General features: G+C 41.2%; 1 protein-coding gene across 23 annotated transcripts in view; it reads right to left on the reverse strand.

Moving 5' to 3' along the window:
• Window positions 1-19,558, reverse strand: part of LOC121287988 (inactive rhomboid protein 1-like) — a 393,414-nt gene that overhangs the window by 164,973 nt on the left and 208,883 nt on the right. For 3 of the 23 annotated variants that reach the window (XM_041206188.1, XM_041206184.1, XM_041206189.1), the window contains exon 1: window positions 8,747-8,772. The exons of 15 other annotated variants lie outside the window; for them this stretch is intronic. In XM_041206188.1, coding sequence (XP_041062122.1) covers window positions 8,747-8,749 — 3 coding nt within the window. In that variant the 5' untranslated portion in view covers window positions 8,750-8,772. Of the gene's footprint in view, window positions 1-8,746; window positions 8,781-19,558 lie in introns of those variants that run through there. 5 more of the 23 variants (XM_041206185.1, XM_041206187.1, XM_041206170.1 and 2 more) reach the window with 4 other exon arrangements.

The following is a 19,558-nucleotide window of genomic DNA, read 5'->3' on the forward strand; positions in this document are numbered from 1 at the left end:
GTCCCCTCTGAGCAGATCTTCCTCATGAGACCTTATTCCCACTAAACTGCTGACCAAATTCTCCCTTCCTGGCTCCCACATTAGCTGATAATCTCTTAGGTCCTGTCCCACTCTCATTCAAAACTGCTGTCATCACTCAACTCCGCCCAAAAAATAGAATCACCCCTTACAGACCACTGCGCTCTCTCCATACTTCTTGCATGTATTACCACCTCCTAAATCCATGCATATCTTTGAATCCCTCTAATAAAGTTTCTGCCTCTGCCAATAGTATCACCACAACTCTTATTAAAATCACAAATGACATCCCATGTGACTGACTAAACTATCCTTCCTTGCACTTCCCAACCAGTCTGCAGCCTTTGACAAAACATCCTTCTCCAATTCCTCCCAACATCATATAGCTGGGTGGGATTGCACTCACCTGGTTCTATTATTATCTATCTAATCGCAGCCAGAGAGTCACCTGCAATGGCTTCTCTTCTGCTCTTGTACCATTACCTCTGATGTTCCCTCAAGGACCACCCCCTATCAAAATTTGAGTCCCTTGGCGACATCATCTTGAATCACCTGCCACATGTATGCTGACAACATCCAACTCTACCTCACTGCCACCTTTCTCGACCCCTCCATTGTCTCTAAGTTGTCAGACATCCAGTATTGGATGAACAGAAATTTCTTCCAATTAAATAATGAAAAAACAGAAGAAAATAGCTTTAAATTCCACTCCTCAGCCACTACCTTCATCCCTTTTCCTGGTAAGTGACTGTGGCTGAACCAGACTGTTCGCAACCTCATCATAAGGATCCTGAACTATTCTGACCATGTACTAATCCCATCTCTCAGACCACCTATTCCCACTCTCGCAACATTGGTGAACTCTATGCCTGTCTCAGCTCATCTGTTGCTGAAAATCTCATCCCGTGCCATTGTTACCCCTGCACTTGACTATTCAAATGCATTCCTGACCAGCCTCCAATGTTCTACCCTCTATAATATTGATGGCATCGAAAATTCGTCTGTCTATTACCCAGCTCACACCAATTCCTATTAACTCAACAATCCTATACTCACTGACCTATCTTGACTGTGAATATGTGAGGGGGATTGGGGCTGCATGTTGGGAAGGGCATTGTAAGATCTACCAGAAGTGTGAAAATCCTCCAGTATTTGTGCAAAAGGCTGCTGTCCACAGAAACCAAAGCTGAGAAAAGCCACTTTGAATTCTACCGCCCAGGATATTGTGGTGACTTGCCTGGATCTGTTTAAAATCTACTCCTTACTGTTGCATTAATGGGGGTGTGATTGGAAGACAGATTAAGGGTTTTAGGAGTTATTATAGTAGTAATTTCTAAACCTATTTATGTGCTTGAAGTCTTTTCTTTTGTTAATAAATATTTAATTTAGTTTTCTAAAAAATCTGCACAGGCTTGGCGGAGTTATTACTACTGAATTCAGGGCGCGCATCTCAAAGTAAAATTCAAATTGTAAAACTGTTGTGATGCGTGATCAGGTCTCCCCCATGGATTTGATCTGCTTGGCACACATCATCAGCCACAACATAACATAACCTCCTATGAAGAACTTTGGGACATTTTACTATGTTAAAGATACTATATAAATACAAGTTGTTGTTTTGTTGCTAATTATTAATTAGTGAAATCTTCATCCAAATGAGGGCCTTTCCTCTCTTCTACTGCACTTTCTATTTCAGCATCAACCCATTCCTCATTTCCTGATGAAGGTATAGATTCATGCAGGAATACAGCACCACAAGCAACACCCTAACATTATCTTGTGTCAGAAATTCAAATTGACCAAGGTATATGGGAGCCTACTGCATGCTCTCCTTGCTTAAGGGAGAGAGACAGAGAGAGAGAAGAAGAGAGAGGGGGGGGAAGAGAGTACACAGAGCCAGGATAGTCCTAGAAGGTAACTTCATTGTTTAATATTTTAGTCTACTGCTGTAATTCAACTGTCACTAAGAAGTTTGCATTATCCAGTAATGCAAATTAAGTAATTGAATTAAAACGGCACAGGAGATTTATGGTGCCAAGTAAAATTAAATTACCCAATAATTTGAATTAAGTGACTTTTAGATAAAAGGGGTATAGTGTATTCTACAACAGTACAGTCTTACGTGTCATATGCCTTCTGTTGTTTGAATAACTAAATTTAATGTAAAAACATGCAGGAATGTATCAAATTGCACAAGGTCACTTCCAAACCTTCACTGAATCCTTTACCACCCACAACACCATATCTTCTTCCAAACCACTTACCCCTTCACTCATTCTTAAAAAAAGCTCTCCTCAAACATCCTGAAACTGCCCTTTCAAGCTCTCAAATTCCTGCACTCTCAATCCTTCCGTAGCTACTCAACCACTCCCTAGCCTTTGTGTCCTTGATCCCCCTCTACCTGTACATCTCCCATCCTGGTTGTTTTCCCTGTATTCCACTGAGTACCTTACACATCTTTGCACATTCTTCTCTCATTCACCTCCATTCAAGGCCTCAAAGTTTGAAGCCCTGCTTTTAGCTCAGGGTAGGCCGAGGTAGGAATAGGAAAGGAGCTGCCGCAGACAGCTCGGTCCATTGTAATTTGCAGGCCTAATTTACATTTCCCTGCCAACCGAAGATGACAGGCATGAGGTAGGACTTGGTGTGTTAAATTGGATGGGTGGCAATTTAATAACTGATTTAAGGGACTTAGGTTTATAAGTTGCCTTTAAAGACCCCTAGACACCCCAAAGCACATTACAATTAATACTTTGGAAATGTAGTCAACGTTTTAATGTGGGAAATATGGCAGGCAAGTTGTGCACAGCAAGATCCCACAAATAGCCATGAGATAATGAGGAGATAATCTTTGTTGATTGAGTAAAATATTGGCCAGGGCACTAGGGGAGCTCCCCTGATCATCTACAAAATAGTACCAAGAGATTTTTTATGTCCACTTGACGCAGCAGATGTGGTCTCAGTTTCACAGAAAAAGAGCACTCTGACAGTGCAGGACCCCTGCACTAGGTTGGCAACCTGGATTTTTGTGCTTGGAGTGGGACTTATATCTACAACCTTTTGAATCAGAGGTGAGAGTACTACCAACTGAGGCACAGCTGATAATAGGGAGCAGCTGGATGCTTTTCACTCACTGTGGATCATTTTAAACTCTGGCAAGGGTGGAAAATTGGCAAGTTGGGTGGGGTCCATAATGGGTGTGTTAATGGGATACTGCAGATTTGTACTCCCACTGAAGTTGAAAATTAACCCCAGTGCATTGGTGAGCAGAACTGAAGCCAGCTTGAAACTTCATACTGCGGAAATTTTCCAATATAATTAAAAACTCCAAGAAGTACATAGAACAGCATTTACAGCCTCGAACAGACCACCTGTTCCATCTCGTCTATGTTGGTGCTGTTATACATCAGACAAACCTTCTCCCACCTGACTTCATGTATCCTTTTCAGCATATACAAGAGAAAGGGCTTGCTATTATTTCATCTGCTGTTTTTGACAAATAACTCTAATTTTGTAGCAGGTGATAACCACTGTGCAGACTATTTCCTTTTCATTATTCCTAAGAGATTAACTCTTGGAGATCCACAGAATTCCTCCCAATCTATTACCTTAACCTCAGCGAATCCCCCTGAGGTACAACCTAAATAGCAAAAATCAACTGTTTATACAATTTCTCCAGAGTTGCCACTGATCTACTGCCAAAATTATGGCAGGAGATTGAGCGAGTGCCACAGAAATTCATTTTCTAGATATTCTAAAACTCTATTCAGGACTAAACTCTACTTCTTGAAGATCTATCACTTCTTACTGGGGCAGAATTCTGAGCACCCAGAAATGAACAAAATCTGTTTGTATGTGTGAACGCCCTTCAGTACACTCCTGTGGTGTGCTATTTACTTCTGCTATTTACTCGATGAACTGACAGAGTCTTTTCCAAGTGAGTTTCTATTTTGAAAACTGCAATGACCCTTTCTCCTCCAGAAGTTTAGTTTCATTTTTCTTTCATTAAGTTTTTTTTTTTATTCATGGGATGTGAGCATCACTGGCAAGGCCAGCATGTATTGCACACCCCCAACTGCCCTTGAGAACATAAGACACCTTCTTGAACCATTGCAGTCTGTGCAGTGAAGGTATTTAGTTAATGCTGGTCTGTAGATAGTTCCAGGTTTTCACACAGCAATGGCAAAGGAGCAAGTCAGCATGATGGGTGACTTGGAGGGGAACTTGCAGGTGGTGATGTTGTTCCCATGTGGCTGCTATTCTTGTCCTTCTAGGTGGTAGAGTAACAGATTTGGGGAACACTATTGAAGATGCACTAAAGTAATGCATCAAGACTTCTTGTGGCTGGTGTACACCATAGCCACAATGCACTGGTTGTGGAGGGAGTGAATGTTTAAAATAACTGATTTTTAATAAAAATAATAACAAGTTATTTTCAAATATTTCAGCTCATTTTGCATTTAACCATTCTGAATTTTGAAGTGGGGTCACTGATAATACACTGGCTAATGGGCTAGTGTTCCACTCCTTGGAAACAGCAATACTGTATTTGGCTAATACACTGCAATTTTCCACCCACATTTCCCCAGTGAAATGATGGTACATTAGCCAAATACCACAGTGTTTATAAAAATGTTGTCACCACAGCCTCCAGAGAACATAGTATCAAAAAATAAGAACATTCAGCCGTGGGAAGACCAAGGCAGCCTTAAAGGAAATCATTAGCACAGCCTATTAACCCTTTGAGCATTACAGGTGCATTTCTGTGCCACAGTGAAAGCTGGGGGTGAACCAAATGTCTTGGAAAGGCGCTATAATTCTGTATGATCTCAGCCACTGTCTTGGATTTTAACTCTCACACAGGGTGGTCTGAGGCAATAAAAATGACACCAGTTAATCAGCCCCTCTGACACCACTATCTTTAATTTAATAATCTTAATTTCCCAAAATTGTTACAGTGCAGGAGGCTATTCGGCCCATTGGGTCTGCACCAGCTCTCCGAATGAGAAATTCACTTAGTATAACTCCATAATCCTGCACATTTTCTCTCTTCAGATTAACAGTAATTCCTTTTTGAATACCTCAATTGAACCTGCCTCCACCACACTTTCAGGCACAGCATTCCAGATCTTAACCATTCGCTGTGTGAAAAAGTTTTTCCTCATGTCACTTTTTTTTCTTCTACCAATTACTTTAAACCTCTGCTCTCTCATTCTCAACCCTTTCAGGAGCGGGAACAGTTTCACTCTATCTATTCAATCCAGACTGCTCATGATTTGGATACCTCTGTCAAGTCTCCTCTTAGCCTTCTTTTCACCAAAAAGAACAGTCCTAACTTCTCCAATCTATCATTATAACTGAAGTTCCTTATCCCTGGAACCATTCTCGTGAATCTTTTCTGCGCACTCTCCAATGCCTTCACATCCCTTCTAAAGTACATGTCCAAAACTGGATGCAACACTCCAGCTGAGGCTGAACTAGGGTCTTATACAAGTTCAACATAACCTCCTTGCTCTTGTACTCTGTGCCCCTATTAATAAAGCCCAGGATACTGTATGTTTTATTAACCATGATCTCAACCGATCCTGCTACCTTCAATGACTTATGCATATATACCCCAGGTCCCTCTGCTCCTGCACCCTCTTTAGAATTGTACTCTTTATTTTATATTCTCTCATGTTCTTCCTACCAAAAAGAATCACTTCACATTTCTCCACATTGAGCTTCACCTGTCCGCCCATTCCACCAACTTGTCTCTGTCCTTTTGACGTTTCACACTTTCCTCCTCTCAGTTCACAAACTTCCAAGTTTCGCATCGTCCACAAACTTTGAAATTGTGCCCAGTACACCAAAATCTCAGTCATTAACATTTATGTCAGGAACAGCAAAGGTCCCATCACCGACCCCTGGGAAACTCCAGTACAAACCATCCTCCAGCCCAGAAAAAGTCCATTAACCATGACTCTGTTTCCTGTCACTCAGCCAATTTCATATCCATATTGTTACTTATGCTCTTATTCCATGAGCTATAACTTTGCTCTCAAGTCTGTTGTGTGGCACTGTATCAAATGCCTTTTGAAAGTCCATGTACACCACATCAATAAGATAGCCCTCAGCAACCTTCTCGGTTACCTCCTAAAAGAAAACCCTCCATAATTAAACATAATTTTCCCTTAAAAAATCCATGCTGGCTTTCCTTAATTAACCCGCATTTGTCCATGTAACTATTAATTTTGTCCCAAATTATTGTTTCTAGAAGTTCCCCCACCGAGTTTAAACTGACTGGCCTGTAATTGTTGGGCTTATCTTTGCAACCTTTTCTGAAAAAGGGTGCGACACTTGCAATTCTCCAGTCCACAGCACCATCCCCGAGTCTATGGGAGACTGAAAAATTATGGCCTGTGCCTCTGCAATTTCCACTTTTGCTTCCTTCAGTACCTTTAGGTGCATCTCATCTGGTACTGGTGCCTTAACAACTTTAAGTACAGGCAGCCTATCCAATACCACCTCTTTCTCAATTATAAACCTTTCGCGTGTCTGAAATACCTCTTCTTTCACCATGGCTTGGGCAGTATCTTCTTCCTTGGTAAAGACAAGTTACTCTTTTCAGCAGGAGTATGGGACACCTTGGGAAGGCAGCAAAATCCTTCTTTATAGTCAGATAGGTTCAGGTGATTTAATCAATCTGAACTGCAATTCTAGTCCACATCTTACCAAGGAAGTTGGGGGGCAAGGAAAAGAGGGGGGAAAAGAGCAGTGCCCTTTCCCCAGATTCCCTCTCCTCCTCTCAGGTTGCATCCAGATCTCCCCCCACCACTCTACCAACAATCAGGGACCATTCCCATTGTTAAACTCCCAGTCTTGTCTGCCAGTCAGGTAGTGGACCCAGGGTGAAGCAGGGCACCAGGATAATTTATGCAAATGAAGCTAATCTATTTCCCTGGACTCTTCAAGCATGCCAACTACTTTGGGACTTGTGCATCATGCCTTCTCCTCCACTTCAAAACCAGGGTTACTGAGTCTCATACCCAGCTTCACTCAATGACAGCAGCTTGATCCTCCAGTCCCATGCTCTTTATTTCATGGATAATAAACATTCCTTCTGCTTTTAAAAATCAATTACATTTTTAAATGTCTAGAGCAATAGAACGTATTTTTACTTTTTCTTGGAAGGTCTCATTCTAATCTGGTATTATTTCTTGATGTAGTGCTGATTTACTCTACTCAATAGCAAATGGACCAGCCTCTAACTGGTATTTGGATTCTCATGTGCACAGCAAACAATATGGGTTAAAGTCCTGGACTGATGCAATTGAATCACAGTAAATCAACACTACTCTCAAAAGAGGAAAACAGTAAGTGGGAAGACAGCAAATCCGATAAGTGCCTTTACTTACTGCATGCAATGTTGCCCCGCAATGTTGCATAAAAGATAATGCTGTGAAAATACTAGTTTCAATTGCCTTACTCATAAATACAGAAGCTCCTCAGAGAATGGAGGAAGCTCAGTAAATTTTACTGAGATAAGGGCCTGAACCATGATAAAATGTCCTCCCCCAGAATGAGTACTGTGGGCTGCAAGGAAATTAGATGTCATAGAGCTGAAGTATTTGGTGTGACAGTTAACAGGTTAAGAAGTCATATTCCATGCATGATTCTTTCACTTCTCTAACAGATTTCTGCCTAAACATTTTTGTCTGAAGCATGCTAATAACAAAAGCTTCTATACTGAACAATACTACTAGCATGAAAACCTATGCATCCAGTAGCAGATTTTCTGTGTAAACTACACTTTCATTTCTCTATATGAGGAAGTGATACAGGCTACTTGAAACTGATGACTCTTGTGGAGTTTTGGAATGTTATAAAGAACTGTATACTGTATGAATGCTGGACATTATAAGATGATTATGTTTCAAACTGTCTCTTTTAACTCAAGTTAATGCGGAATAGTTTGAAGAGAGAATGTAACTTCTTACGAAATCTGTCCGAAGACAAGCCCATGTGACCTGCTTGTTATGGGGACAGAAACTCTAATCAAAAAAAAATTACATTGTACTTTCAATAAGTTAACAACTCAACACAAAGCAGGCGGCTGGGCTCACTGCATTTAGAGCACATGCAGTCCACATCCACATATAGCAAAACCTGGACAACATCCATGCTTGGACTAATAAGAGGCAAGTAACATTTGCGTCACACATTCATGCAGGCAATGACCATCTCTAACAACAGGGAATCTAACCATCGCCCCTTGGCATTCAATGGCATTACCATCACTGAATTCCCACACTATAAACATCCTGGGGGCTGCCATTGGCCAGAAACTGAACTGGACTAGTCATATAAATACTGTGGCTACAAGAGCAAGTCAGGGGCTAGGAATCCTGCTCCCCAAAGCCTGCCCACCATCTATAAGGCACAAGTCAGGAGTGTGATGGAATACTCCCCACTTGATTCCAGCTCTAACAACACTCAAGAAGCTCAACATTATCCAGGACAAAGCAACCCGCTTGATTGAAAGCCCATCCACCAACTTAAACATTCACTCCCTCCACCACCGAGCACAGTGGCAGCAGTGTGCAACATCTACAAGATGTACTGCAGCTACTCACCAAGACTCCTTTGACAGCACCTTCCAAACCTGTGACCTCTACCACCTCAAAGGACAATGGCAACAGATGTATGGGAACATCACCACCTGCAAGCTCCTCTCCAAGAGACTTACCATCCTGACTTGGAAACATATTGCCGTTCCTTCATTGACTCTGGGTCAAAATCCTGGAACTCCCCTTCCTAACATCACTGTGGATGCACCTACACCACATGGGCTGCAGCGGTTCAAGAAGGCAGCTCACCACCACCTTCTCAAGGGCAATTAGGGATGGGCAATAAATGCTGGCCTAGCTAGCGATGCCCACATCCCATGAAAGAATATAAAAAAACCTCTCAGACTGTCAGAGTCAGTCAGACAGAGATGTGGGGAAATACACCCATCTCAGGTGCTGCGATGCCTGACAGAAGAAAAGGGCAGAGCATGGGTGAGTTTGGATTCCCTGTTCAATGGCTTGTGGAAAGTTAAAGACCAAAGAGTCACCAGAGGCTGCCTTGCTACTGGAGGCCCATGTGAGTATGTTCAGAAGATTGAGTGAAGGGGACTTTGTTTAAAATGATAGAGGAAGATTCACCCTGGTGGAAGAGGGAGGGGATCCTGTTAAACCTGGGAGGAACATTAGGACTTTAGAAACAAGACTAATTTCTGCTGGGAGTGTGATGTTGTAAACGTGGCGTGGGTTTTTGGTTGCGTTTAGTAGTTAAGGGGAAATACCATTTCTGTTATTTAGTGTATTAGCTGCCAACTAAGTAACGTTGAGTCAATGTTGCTTTTAGTTTGTTACAGTAAAACTTTCAAAACATGAATTTTGTTGTGAAATCCTTTTGCTTTGGTCACTTGGAAATTCATATCTCTTTTTCAAAAGTTACGGGGATCGTAACAAAAAACAAAACATTTCATTCTCTCCAGACTTCTGTTTCCAGCATTTTTTTTTGTTTCAGATTTTCACTATTGCCATTTTGCTGCTTTAATTGGATATTTTTATGAACTTCTTCAAATGGGAATCTCATCCACCACAAAGAAACAAATTCAGAAACTTGCTGTGGCTACGTGGAAGCTCTCAGTAGGGTTCTAAATGGTGACTGTTGGGAGATGGATGTCTGGATATTGACTCTTCTTGCCTAACAATTTACAATTCAAATTCTGAAAAAAATCCTATTTATTTACACCAGATTCCATTCACAAAATATTATACCGCTACAAAATATGATTACTTCAACAAAAGCTAAACCATGCCAACATTGCAAACAGGAAAAATAAGCGCAATGTACTTCTCCATCTGCCATGTGGTTTATTAAAACTAAATATAACTTTCTCCCAGTGCAGGAATAACCTTGACTCACATTTTGCAAACTTCCCTTGAAACCAAAAAAAAAATACATTCAAGCATAATTTCATAGTCTACTGCAATCTTATGTTTTGAAACAAGATTTTGTTGATCATTTTGTCTGACAGTTCAATAGACAGAAGTAACATTCCTGTGAAAAAATATGAATTACCTACAATTTCATTAATACTAGATTGAGCAAGGATTAAACAAAGACAAATCTATCCTCCATGCAAAAAGCTATTGACATCTGGTGACTGCAATGGATCTTCTGTGATCTTTTATCCATGAGTTTTACCTGTCTCTGCCATCAATTAATTTTCCCAGTAATAATTTGCTTTCTGATATCTTTCTCCTGTAATGTGTGTGCCATGTGGTTGTTAAAGCCTTAGAGGGACAACCACAGACCTGAACAGAAAAACAGACAGACTGGGATGGGTTCAATCAATCATTGACAAACTGAGCAGCTGGCAAACTAAATTGTTTTTCAAAATTCTTCCATCTACTAGTTAGGGTTGCCAACACTGGTTGGCCATATTCTGTGGAGGTTTCATCACACCAGCCCCAGACTCCACTTCACCCACGCTGCCTTCACTGGTTACCCAACACGTCCACACTCGCAGTGAACCGCCTACTCACACCCTGGGAAACAAACATTTTTACCCAATTTGATGATTCTTGACTCTCAGTTGAACAGCCTATCTTCCTAATCACTAATATTTTTATAAATAATAAACAGTGTTCAAAGAAATTGAAGAGAAAGTCTTTAAACAGCCGTTTGGTAATACAGAACTTGAATATTGCTGGACAGAGAGACATATTGTTGAAGCTTTTCGTCTTGCAATCATCAGGACAAATGCAAGAATACCAAATTTCAAATGATAACAACAATTTATAGTAGAGCAGAAAGGGGTGCTGATTGGTTGACAGTTGTCTGATTGTCTGCAGTGTCACTGGACGTAGATTCATCTGAAAAGGAACTGCTGGGAGGCACTCTTGCCCACTCAATGTTTCTGCATCCTGGTCTCACCCTAACTTTAAATTTTGGCTTCGTTGCCTACTGCTGAACTGAATTATATTTTCAGTTTGGATATCAGAAAATGTCTTCATTTCCTTCTAAATTGCTCACCATTACTCTCTGTATGACAGCGCTTTAGGAGTAATCAGGCAGACTGTAGCAGTTAAAGGAGACATCTCACCACCACCTTCAAGGGTAATTTGAGATGGGCAATAATGCTAGCCTTGGCAGCAATGCCCGCATCTCATTAATGAATATATATATTTTAACATTAATTCTTTTAGGTCTTACTGCCTAATTGCTTCAGTGACTTTTTTCTTTTCTTTATTCTTTCACACGATGTTGCTGGCAAGGCCAGCATTTGTTGCCCATCCCTAATTGCCCTTGAGCTGAATGCCTTGCTAGGCCATTTCAGAGGGCAGTTAAGAGTCAACCACATTGCTGTGGGTCTGGAGTCATGTGTAGGCCAGGCCAGATGGCAGATTTCCTTCCTTAAAAGGACATTAGTGAAGCAGGTAGGCTTTTACAACAACTGATAGTTTCATGGTCGCCGTTACTGAGACTAGCTTTATATTCCAGATGTATTAACTGAAATTGAATTCCACCAGCTGCCATAGTAGGATTTGAACCTGCACCAATGCAACAACAGATGATACAGACTAGGAACACAAGAACGAACATCCTTTGGAGAAAACCTGCACGTAATTTCCCAGACAGATGTCTGCTCTATCAAAATGAAATAAGCCAAACTTTTCACAAAAAATCATTTTACAAAGTGTATTTGTTAGTTTGTTCTGGGGGAGTGGTGGAGAGAGAAGAAAGGGTCAGCACAGAGGGTAGAAAAAGCTTTATCTTGTAATGACATTAAGATAATGGACTAAATGAGTATCATCCTGCATTAATGAAAATTATGTTCCTTGTAAAAGTTTTTTTGACTGCAAGTTGCAAATTTTGCAAAGATTTTTAAGAAACAAAAATAAGCTTTGTATTTTACAGCTAGTATTAACTTTTAAGCATCCAACAATTTGGTTCTACAAACCTGCGTTGTACAATCAGAAAGTTTCCTCATTTTGGTGGTGCATGGAAGTTCAAACGTACCCAAACAATAGCGAAGGAAAAATTCAGGAACAGCCATTTTGGGGGCCCATTTCCACATAACGTAATTAACCAGTGCGAGGAGCCTGGACCATTGGGCCTTGAGCCACATTAGGCTGAAGAGGATGGTGCATAGGTAATTATTGACAACAGGTTCAGAGAGGGGAGACAGAGCCTTTAGAGGTTGGGAAATATTGTGTCATCAGAGCTTCAAGCGTTTGGAGGAATCACAGCTAAAGCCTGAAGGTCAGGGACCAAGAATCTTGGGTCTGGAGCACTTGGTATGCTGACTGTGCCAAGTAAATTGTCCTTTGGGCTGGTTTTCACTGGAATTCCTCAGGCAAACCAACGTTCAAACAGAAACCTGAAGCAGGCATTAAGCCTTTTATTTGCATATGCAAACTATCTAACGTCTGCTTCACTCATGAGCAAAGTTGTCTTTGTTTCTTTTCACCCAACATGGCGGTGATGCACACCAGTCAGAAGTGGCAGCAGGTTTCCTGCCTGCCATTTTGAGGACTCAGGAGGTCATGTGCACATGGAAAACAGATACTGCATGACCCAATTTCACCCCATTTGGTACTTATTCCCCACTCCAAACAGTTCTTCCGCTCCATTATTTTTCCATTAACTTTTTGCCATAAATAACTAACAGCAGAAAGTCTTTTTTGAAGCCAAACAGCTGCTGCCATGTGGCTTCCAGCTATAGAGATGCTAGAAAATTCTCTTGGGATTCTCTTACGACAATTTCCTGTAGTTTTCCTCGAGTTCAACAGAAGAAAATGATTTATTGCTCTCTTTAAAAAATAGCAAGCTGTTTTTCCATTTAAGTCAGAAATAAGGGATTTGTAGTCAGGGAGGGAATTTCATGAATGGTTCACTCAGAGAAGTCCCGTTCTGCAACTTGTTAATAACAGACTTTTATGTAAAGAGGAACTAACCTCATGTACAAAACAAAAAGGATCATAATCTTCATAAGTTTGGGTTATTTCAGAAAACCTTAAATAGGAACATGATTTAGATTCTTGGCTGATGTGGTGTATAAACATCGAAGACAAATTACATGAAAGTAACACCCTAAAGTGCATTTATTTGGGCCTATTCTTTAGGGGTTTAAGCTATGTTGCAAATGCAAGGTTTTATAAGATTATGGTGTTTGGGACTGTGTCTTTAAATCAGGTTAAAATGGAGGCATAAAAGCAGTCATGTGACCTGTTCTGGATTCTGCAGGACAGCTGCATAGTTGTTAGAGGTTACAAGAGGGGGCTGAGGTTGTTTTACAGTAAAGGTGGTGCAAGATATTCACACCTGTAAACAAAGACGTAGAGCAGCAGTGTTGACATTGGATAGAATGTTGGTCTTGAAGTCCCAGGAAGGTGATAGGAATGTCGGATCTTTTTAAAGAATGGTTATACTTTAAACTGTCTATTTACTTCCAAGATAAAATGAGGTGAAAGAAAGCTATTTAGCATTTCTACCCAGATGCAAGGCCCTTGTGATTCACAATGCCACTGAGATGGGCTTTCAGAGGGGAAAAGTCCATAAGAAGTCACTGTACGATTATTTTGTAGATTTTTCCAAACATCACTCTACCTAAGATAGAGGCAATCTGCAAGGATTCTAGAAGACAGAGGGTGGGGTGGGGGCAAGGGAGAAGTAGGGGGTGGCTGCAGATGGGCTAGAGCATTGGGGGGGGTGCAGGGCTAGAGGGGGGTGGGGCGGAGGGAGAGAGAGGTGGGAAGGAGAGAGGCATCAAGTCACTGTTATTCACCATGTAAAATGCGGGTTGGAGCTTTTACTCGGATTGAAGAGACCAAGGTGGTAAGGGTTCAAATGAAGCTGAAAGATTTGCCTAGTGTGTTAATTATGATTTTATCTAATGCTTAATATACCTTTAAGAAGAATGTTTGTTAAGGAAAATCATATGATCTTTAATACCCAACAGGAGTGTAACGTGGACTAGGTCAGTAGTTACCAGTGCAGAGGTGGGGTCTGAAGTGAAAGCACACATGTAGTTGCTGCTGAGTACCTTTGTAATTAAATTAAGTTTCCACCTAAGAAGTGTCTGCTGATCAACTCTATCAACAGTACCAACTCGGCCACCACTCACAACAAACTGGCGACGAGGATCCACATGATCCAACACCTAGCTTTAACTAGAGGGAAGAATCTCCAGGGTAGCCCACACCATGGAAGTCAGTTCAATGATTTGAAGTTATGTAGCTGGAAAAGGAAAAAGCAGCTACAAATCACTTTGGACTTGTTCCTGGAGAATGAAGTGTTTAGTTAACAGACAGAGTAACAAATAACCATAGAGGGAGATTTTTATTGGTCATTTTGGAAGTTAATTGGGGGACATTTTCTGTAGTTTAAAGTATAAGTTGCCAACTGAAATAGCATTTAGTCAACGTTGCTTCTGTGTTGTAACAGTAAAAGTCATAAAACTTGAAATCTTGTCATGTGATCATTCAGCTGGAGTTCGAATTTCTTATTAGTCTTTAGGAGGTTGTGTCAACAAACAGTACAACCTGCAGGCTTGTCACACCTCACAATCACTTTTTTCTGAAAATAGTAACATTATCATTTAGTCTCTGATGATTTTTAACAAATCATATTAGACAACACTTACAAGTTATTCTTCCAGTTTATTACAATATCAAGCAGCGATGAATAATTCAACGGCTTTATGTCATGGACAACATACACAACAAATGAGGTAGTTTTGAGGGAAGCAGGCACACAAGAAGGGATTTTACAAATGATCACCATGAGACAACCACAATTCATTGGGCAAATACTCAGGAGAGAGAAACTAGAACATCTGTCGTGGCTGGGAAAAACTGAGGGTAGCAGAGCAAGAGGGAGAATAAGGAGGAAATACACTGACACAGTTTAAGAATCATAACACGTACCAGATTTAAGAACAACTCAAAGGTGTTGGTTGCTATCAATGACCATGAAAATTGGAGAGCCATGATCGCCAATGTTGTAAAACATGACACCTGAAGAATGTATCGTATTCATACATCTATGAATATTTTAAGTAACAATAGTTAAGGCCCACCAACCTGGGAAACTGTGCGGAGGCGGCTCAAGGGCTGGAAGTTCCAATGCAGGCTGGTTAAAAGGCCCGCCTCGGTGCTCTAGGACTTCGGCTCAGTTAGAATAAAAGAAACCAAAAAGACAGCCCTCTGATCCTCACCCTCTCTCGCCCGCCATGCCAACTCATGCCACCTCATTTCCCCACTCCCATACTCACCATGCCAACTTATATCCTCTACCCACTCACAATGGCCCCTATGCCAACAAATTACCCCTCCCCCCACACTCATCCCCATGGTCCTTCATAGCTTCTATGCAAACTTAATACCAACTCATGCCAACCCAGACCCCTACTCATCCCCATGGTCCTTATACCATCCATGTCAATTCACTCAGCATCTGCCATGGGCAGACCTCAAGAGCCATGATGAGATGAAATAGTATAAAGTGCCTAGCTCAGAATTCACTGAAACACTCTCAATCATAAAAAAACAATTCAACACATTTAAATTCCTTCAAATCCCTTATAAAAACAAGCATTTCCTTCAAATACTTAATCACTTATGAAAACAAACATGTGCATTTATAACCACTTGGAGCTGTTAATCAAGCTGTGAATTTACAGGAATAATTCACTGCTGTGATAATGATAGGTTGTGGAATCAGTCACACAGCACCAATTTTATAATGGTAGGCCGCAGGCTTACATCAATAGACAGCTAGTGAAATTGCAAGCAGCCACAGCAGGCTTTTTAAAAACAAAAATTAAAGCCCTTGGGCTATTAACTTACTTGACAGCTCCACTGAGCTTACGCACATTCATGTCCACTCTTAGAAACCCTAAGGGACACCTGGACCTCTCCAAGTAACTCCGGCAGCTTTAGGCTTTTTCCTCAAATGTCTAAAGCCCATGAGTTGTGTTTTTGACATCCCAACAAAAATTGCATGTGTTTGAAGGCAGCCGCCTTCGGCTGCCTCCATGAACCAGGGATGCCCAAAACTACAACTCATCCCTATTCCCCCAACGGTGAAAATGGTGGATGCCGGGGTTGGGACTTCCAGAATCAGGGCTCTGCTACCATGTTGACTAAAGCACGGAGCCTATCCAGCTTTGTAAAAATTTGGGCCAGAGTCTGGGGAATTAATATTGGAAAACAAGGAAATTGCAGAAGTATGGACAGGTATTTTGTGTCTGTCTTTACTGTGGAAGATTAGGAAACTTCCCAAAGATACTTGGAAATCAAGAGATGAACAGGAGGGAGTAACTTAAAACAGTCACCAACACTGGGGAAAAGGTACTGGGAAAACTATTAGGCCTAAAGGCTAACAAGTCACCTGTACCAGATGGCCTGATTCTAAGGTCTGAAAGAAGTGACTGCAGAGATAGTAGAGGCTTTGGTTATAATCTTCCAAAATTCCTTAGATCCTGAAAGGGTCCCACGCACTAGAAAATAGCAAATGTAACACCTTATTCAGGAGAGGAAACAGAAAACTACAGGCCAGTTAGCCAACATCTGTCATAGGGAAATTGCTAGAATCCATTATTAAGGAGGTTATAGCAGGATATTTAGAAAATCATAATGTGATCCAGCAGAGTCAACATGGCTTTGTGAAAAGGAAAATGTGTTCAACTAATTGATTAAGAGTTTTTTTGAGGAAGTAACAAGCAAAATTGATAAAGGTGAACCTTTAGATGTGGTGCACTTGGATTTCTAAAAAGACATTTGGTAAGATGCCACCTCAAAAGTTACTACACAAGATAAGAGAACATGGTGTAGGGGTAACACATTAGCATTGTTAAAGGATTGGTTAGCTAAAAGGAAGCAGTAGGGAAAATGGGTCTTTTTCGGGTTGGTAAGCTATGACTAGTAGAGTGTCACAGGGATCAATGCTGGAGCCTCAGCTATTTACAATCTATATCAATGACTTGGATGTAGGGACCATATGGTAGCTAAGTGTGCTGATGGCACCAAGATAGGTAGAGATAGATATGAAGTTGTCAAGAGGAGATAAAGAGTCTACAAAGGGATATAGACAGGTTAAGTGAGTGGGCAAAAATTTGGCAGGTAGGGTATAATGTGGGAAAATGTAAACTTGTTCACTTTGGCAGGAAAGGTGGAAAAGGAGTTAGTTAAATGGTGAGAAATTGCAGAACTCCATGGTACAGAGGGACCTGTACCTGATCTGGTACATGAATCTCAAAAAAGTTAGTATGCAGGTACAGCAAGTGATTCAGAAGGTAAATGGAATATTGGTGTTTATTGCAAGGAACATGTAATAAATAGGGAAGTATTACTACAGTTGTACTAGACCTTGGTGAGAACACATCTGAAGTAGTGTGCACAGTTTTAGTCTCCTTATTTGAAAAGAGGATATAATTGCGTTGGCAGTTCATAGAAGGTTCACTCGACTCATTCCTGGGGTGAGGGGCTTATCTTATGAAGAAAGGCCCAGTTCAGCCTATACCCACTGAGTTTAGAAGAATGAGAGGTGATCTTATTGAAACATGCAAGATCCTGAGGGGATTTGATTGGGTGGATATCGGGAGGATGTTTCCATTTGTAGGGAAAATTAGAATTAGGGGACATAGTTTAAGAATAAGAGGTCTCCCTTTTAAGACTGAGATGAGAAGAATTTTTTTCTCTGAGGGCCATTATCCTGTGGAATTCTCTTCGCCAGAAATCAGTGGAGGCTGGGTCACTGAATCTATTCAAGGCTAAGTTATTTGGATATTTGTTAGACAAGGGAATCAAGGGTTAAGGGGGGTGGGGGGGGGGGGGGGTGGGGTTTAGACAGGAAAGTGGAGTTTGTGGCCGCAATCAGATCAACCCATGATTTTATCGAATGACAGAGCAGGCTTGAATGCCGAATGGCCTACTCCTGCTCCTAGGTGGCATATTACCAATAAAAAACATGTTGGTTTAGTGTTTCTTTCTCTCCTCCCCCAATACCAATAATCCTTAGGGATAACTGGAAGTGCAATTATTAAGGCTTTGCCTTGGACACCAGTGAGGCCCTATTACAGGCATCTGACATGTGAGAAAATGAATCCATAGTATTTCCATTATGTCTTACAGATGATAAATTGATTTGGATGGGAACAGTCTCTACCTCACTATCAGAGTTGACTATTTAAACAGACCGATAATCTCCTGCTCTGTTTTGTGGATATTAAGAGACCTAAATCCACAAAGTAAAACGAGGGGAGTTAAGTCTCCAGTGTGCTATCAGGATATTTAGTAGTTTCTGCATACAGTTCAAATAAATTATCGACTCCTGTTTGGAATTAATTTCAAGCCCACTGTGATGTAACAATTTGGGCACCTGTGTCATACATGTAGCAAGCACAAGGTTTTTGACAGTCAACCAAAGAAAGCAGGAAAAGTGAAAAAAAAACATAAAAGATGTTGCTTTTATTGTCATCAAAGAGGTTAAGCTATTAGAATTAATTCTCTCTAGCAGACAACAAACATCTGTACCTGACATTTTATTTTGATAGTCTGTAATAACAGCCACAGGGGAACAAATACACATTCCTTTTAAATAATGCACATGCGTTCAGCTCCCCGTGAGGAACAGTACAATAGGGAAGCTGAAAACTGACACATTGGCCCAGTTATTTACTTGGAGCCGGGCAGGGAGAAGGAGCTGGCGGGGTTGGGGGCGGGGGAGATTTTCCACTGGGAACCCAGAAGTAAAGCTTTTCCACATGTTCTGCTGAATTTTACTGGTATCTTTTAAAGTTTTCCCACCACACAGGTCAACAGGTGAGCTGTCTGTTGGGTGGGAAGGCAGCCAGGGAGCTGATGTCAGGTAGCTTACCATCACTGGGGGTGGGGAGGGGGGGGCCCTCAGTTAAGTATACCATCACTGGGAGGTGGGGCCCTCAGTTAAGTATACCATCACGGGGGGGTCTCAAAGTTGGGCATTCTGCAACTTTGGTAAAACTCATCCTCAGCTTGAATTATTGTAGAAATTCCTACTTTGAGCATATCTGAAATATAATAAACAAAGGCTTTTTGATCCAGGAATATCTCCATAATGTGTTCTATCTCAGCCCTACCAGGAGGCAACAGTCGTGCAAACACCCCATCTCCAAATTCCCTTCCAAGTCACAGACCACCTTGACGTGGGCACACATCGCCACTCCATTATTGTCCCTGGGTCAGAATCTGAAATGCACTGCCTATCGGCACTGTGGGTCTACCTTCAGCGCATGGGCTCCAACGGTTCAAGAGAATGATTCACCAGCAACCTCCTCAAGGGGAATTAGGGATTGGCAACAAATGCTGATCTTGCCAGCAACATTTATATCATGAGAATGGATTAAAAAATCCTCAGCACAACAAATGATGTTCCAACACTCTGAAGGCATAACAAAACCAGTGTCTATTATGTGTTGGGTGCACTTGTGCAATATACTGCCTTATTTACTTCATAATGT

The sequence above is a fragment of the Carcharodon carcharias genome, chromosome 15 (assembly GCF_017639515.1).
Source record: "Carcharodon carcharias isolate sCarCar2 chromosome 15, sCarCar2.pri, whole genome shotgun sequence".
In the NCBI taxonomy this organism is placed as follows: domain Eukaryota; kingdom Metazoa; phylum Chordata; class Chondrichthyes; order Lamniformes; family Lamnidae; genus Carcharodon; species Carcharodon carcharias.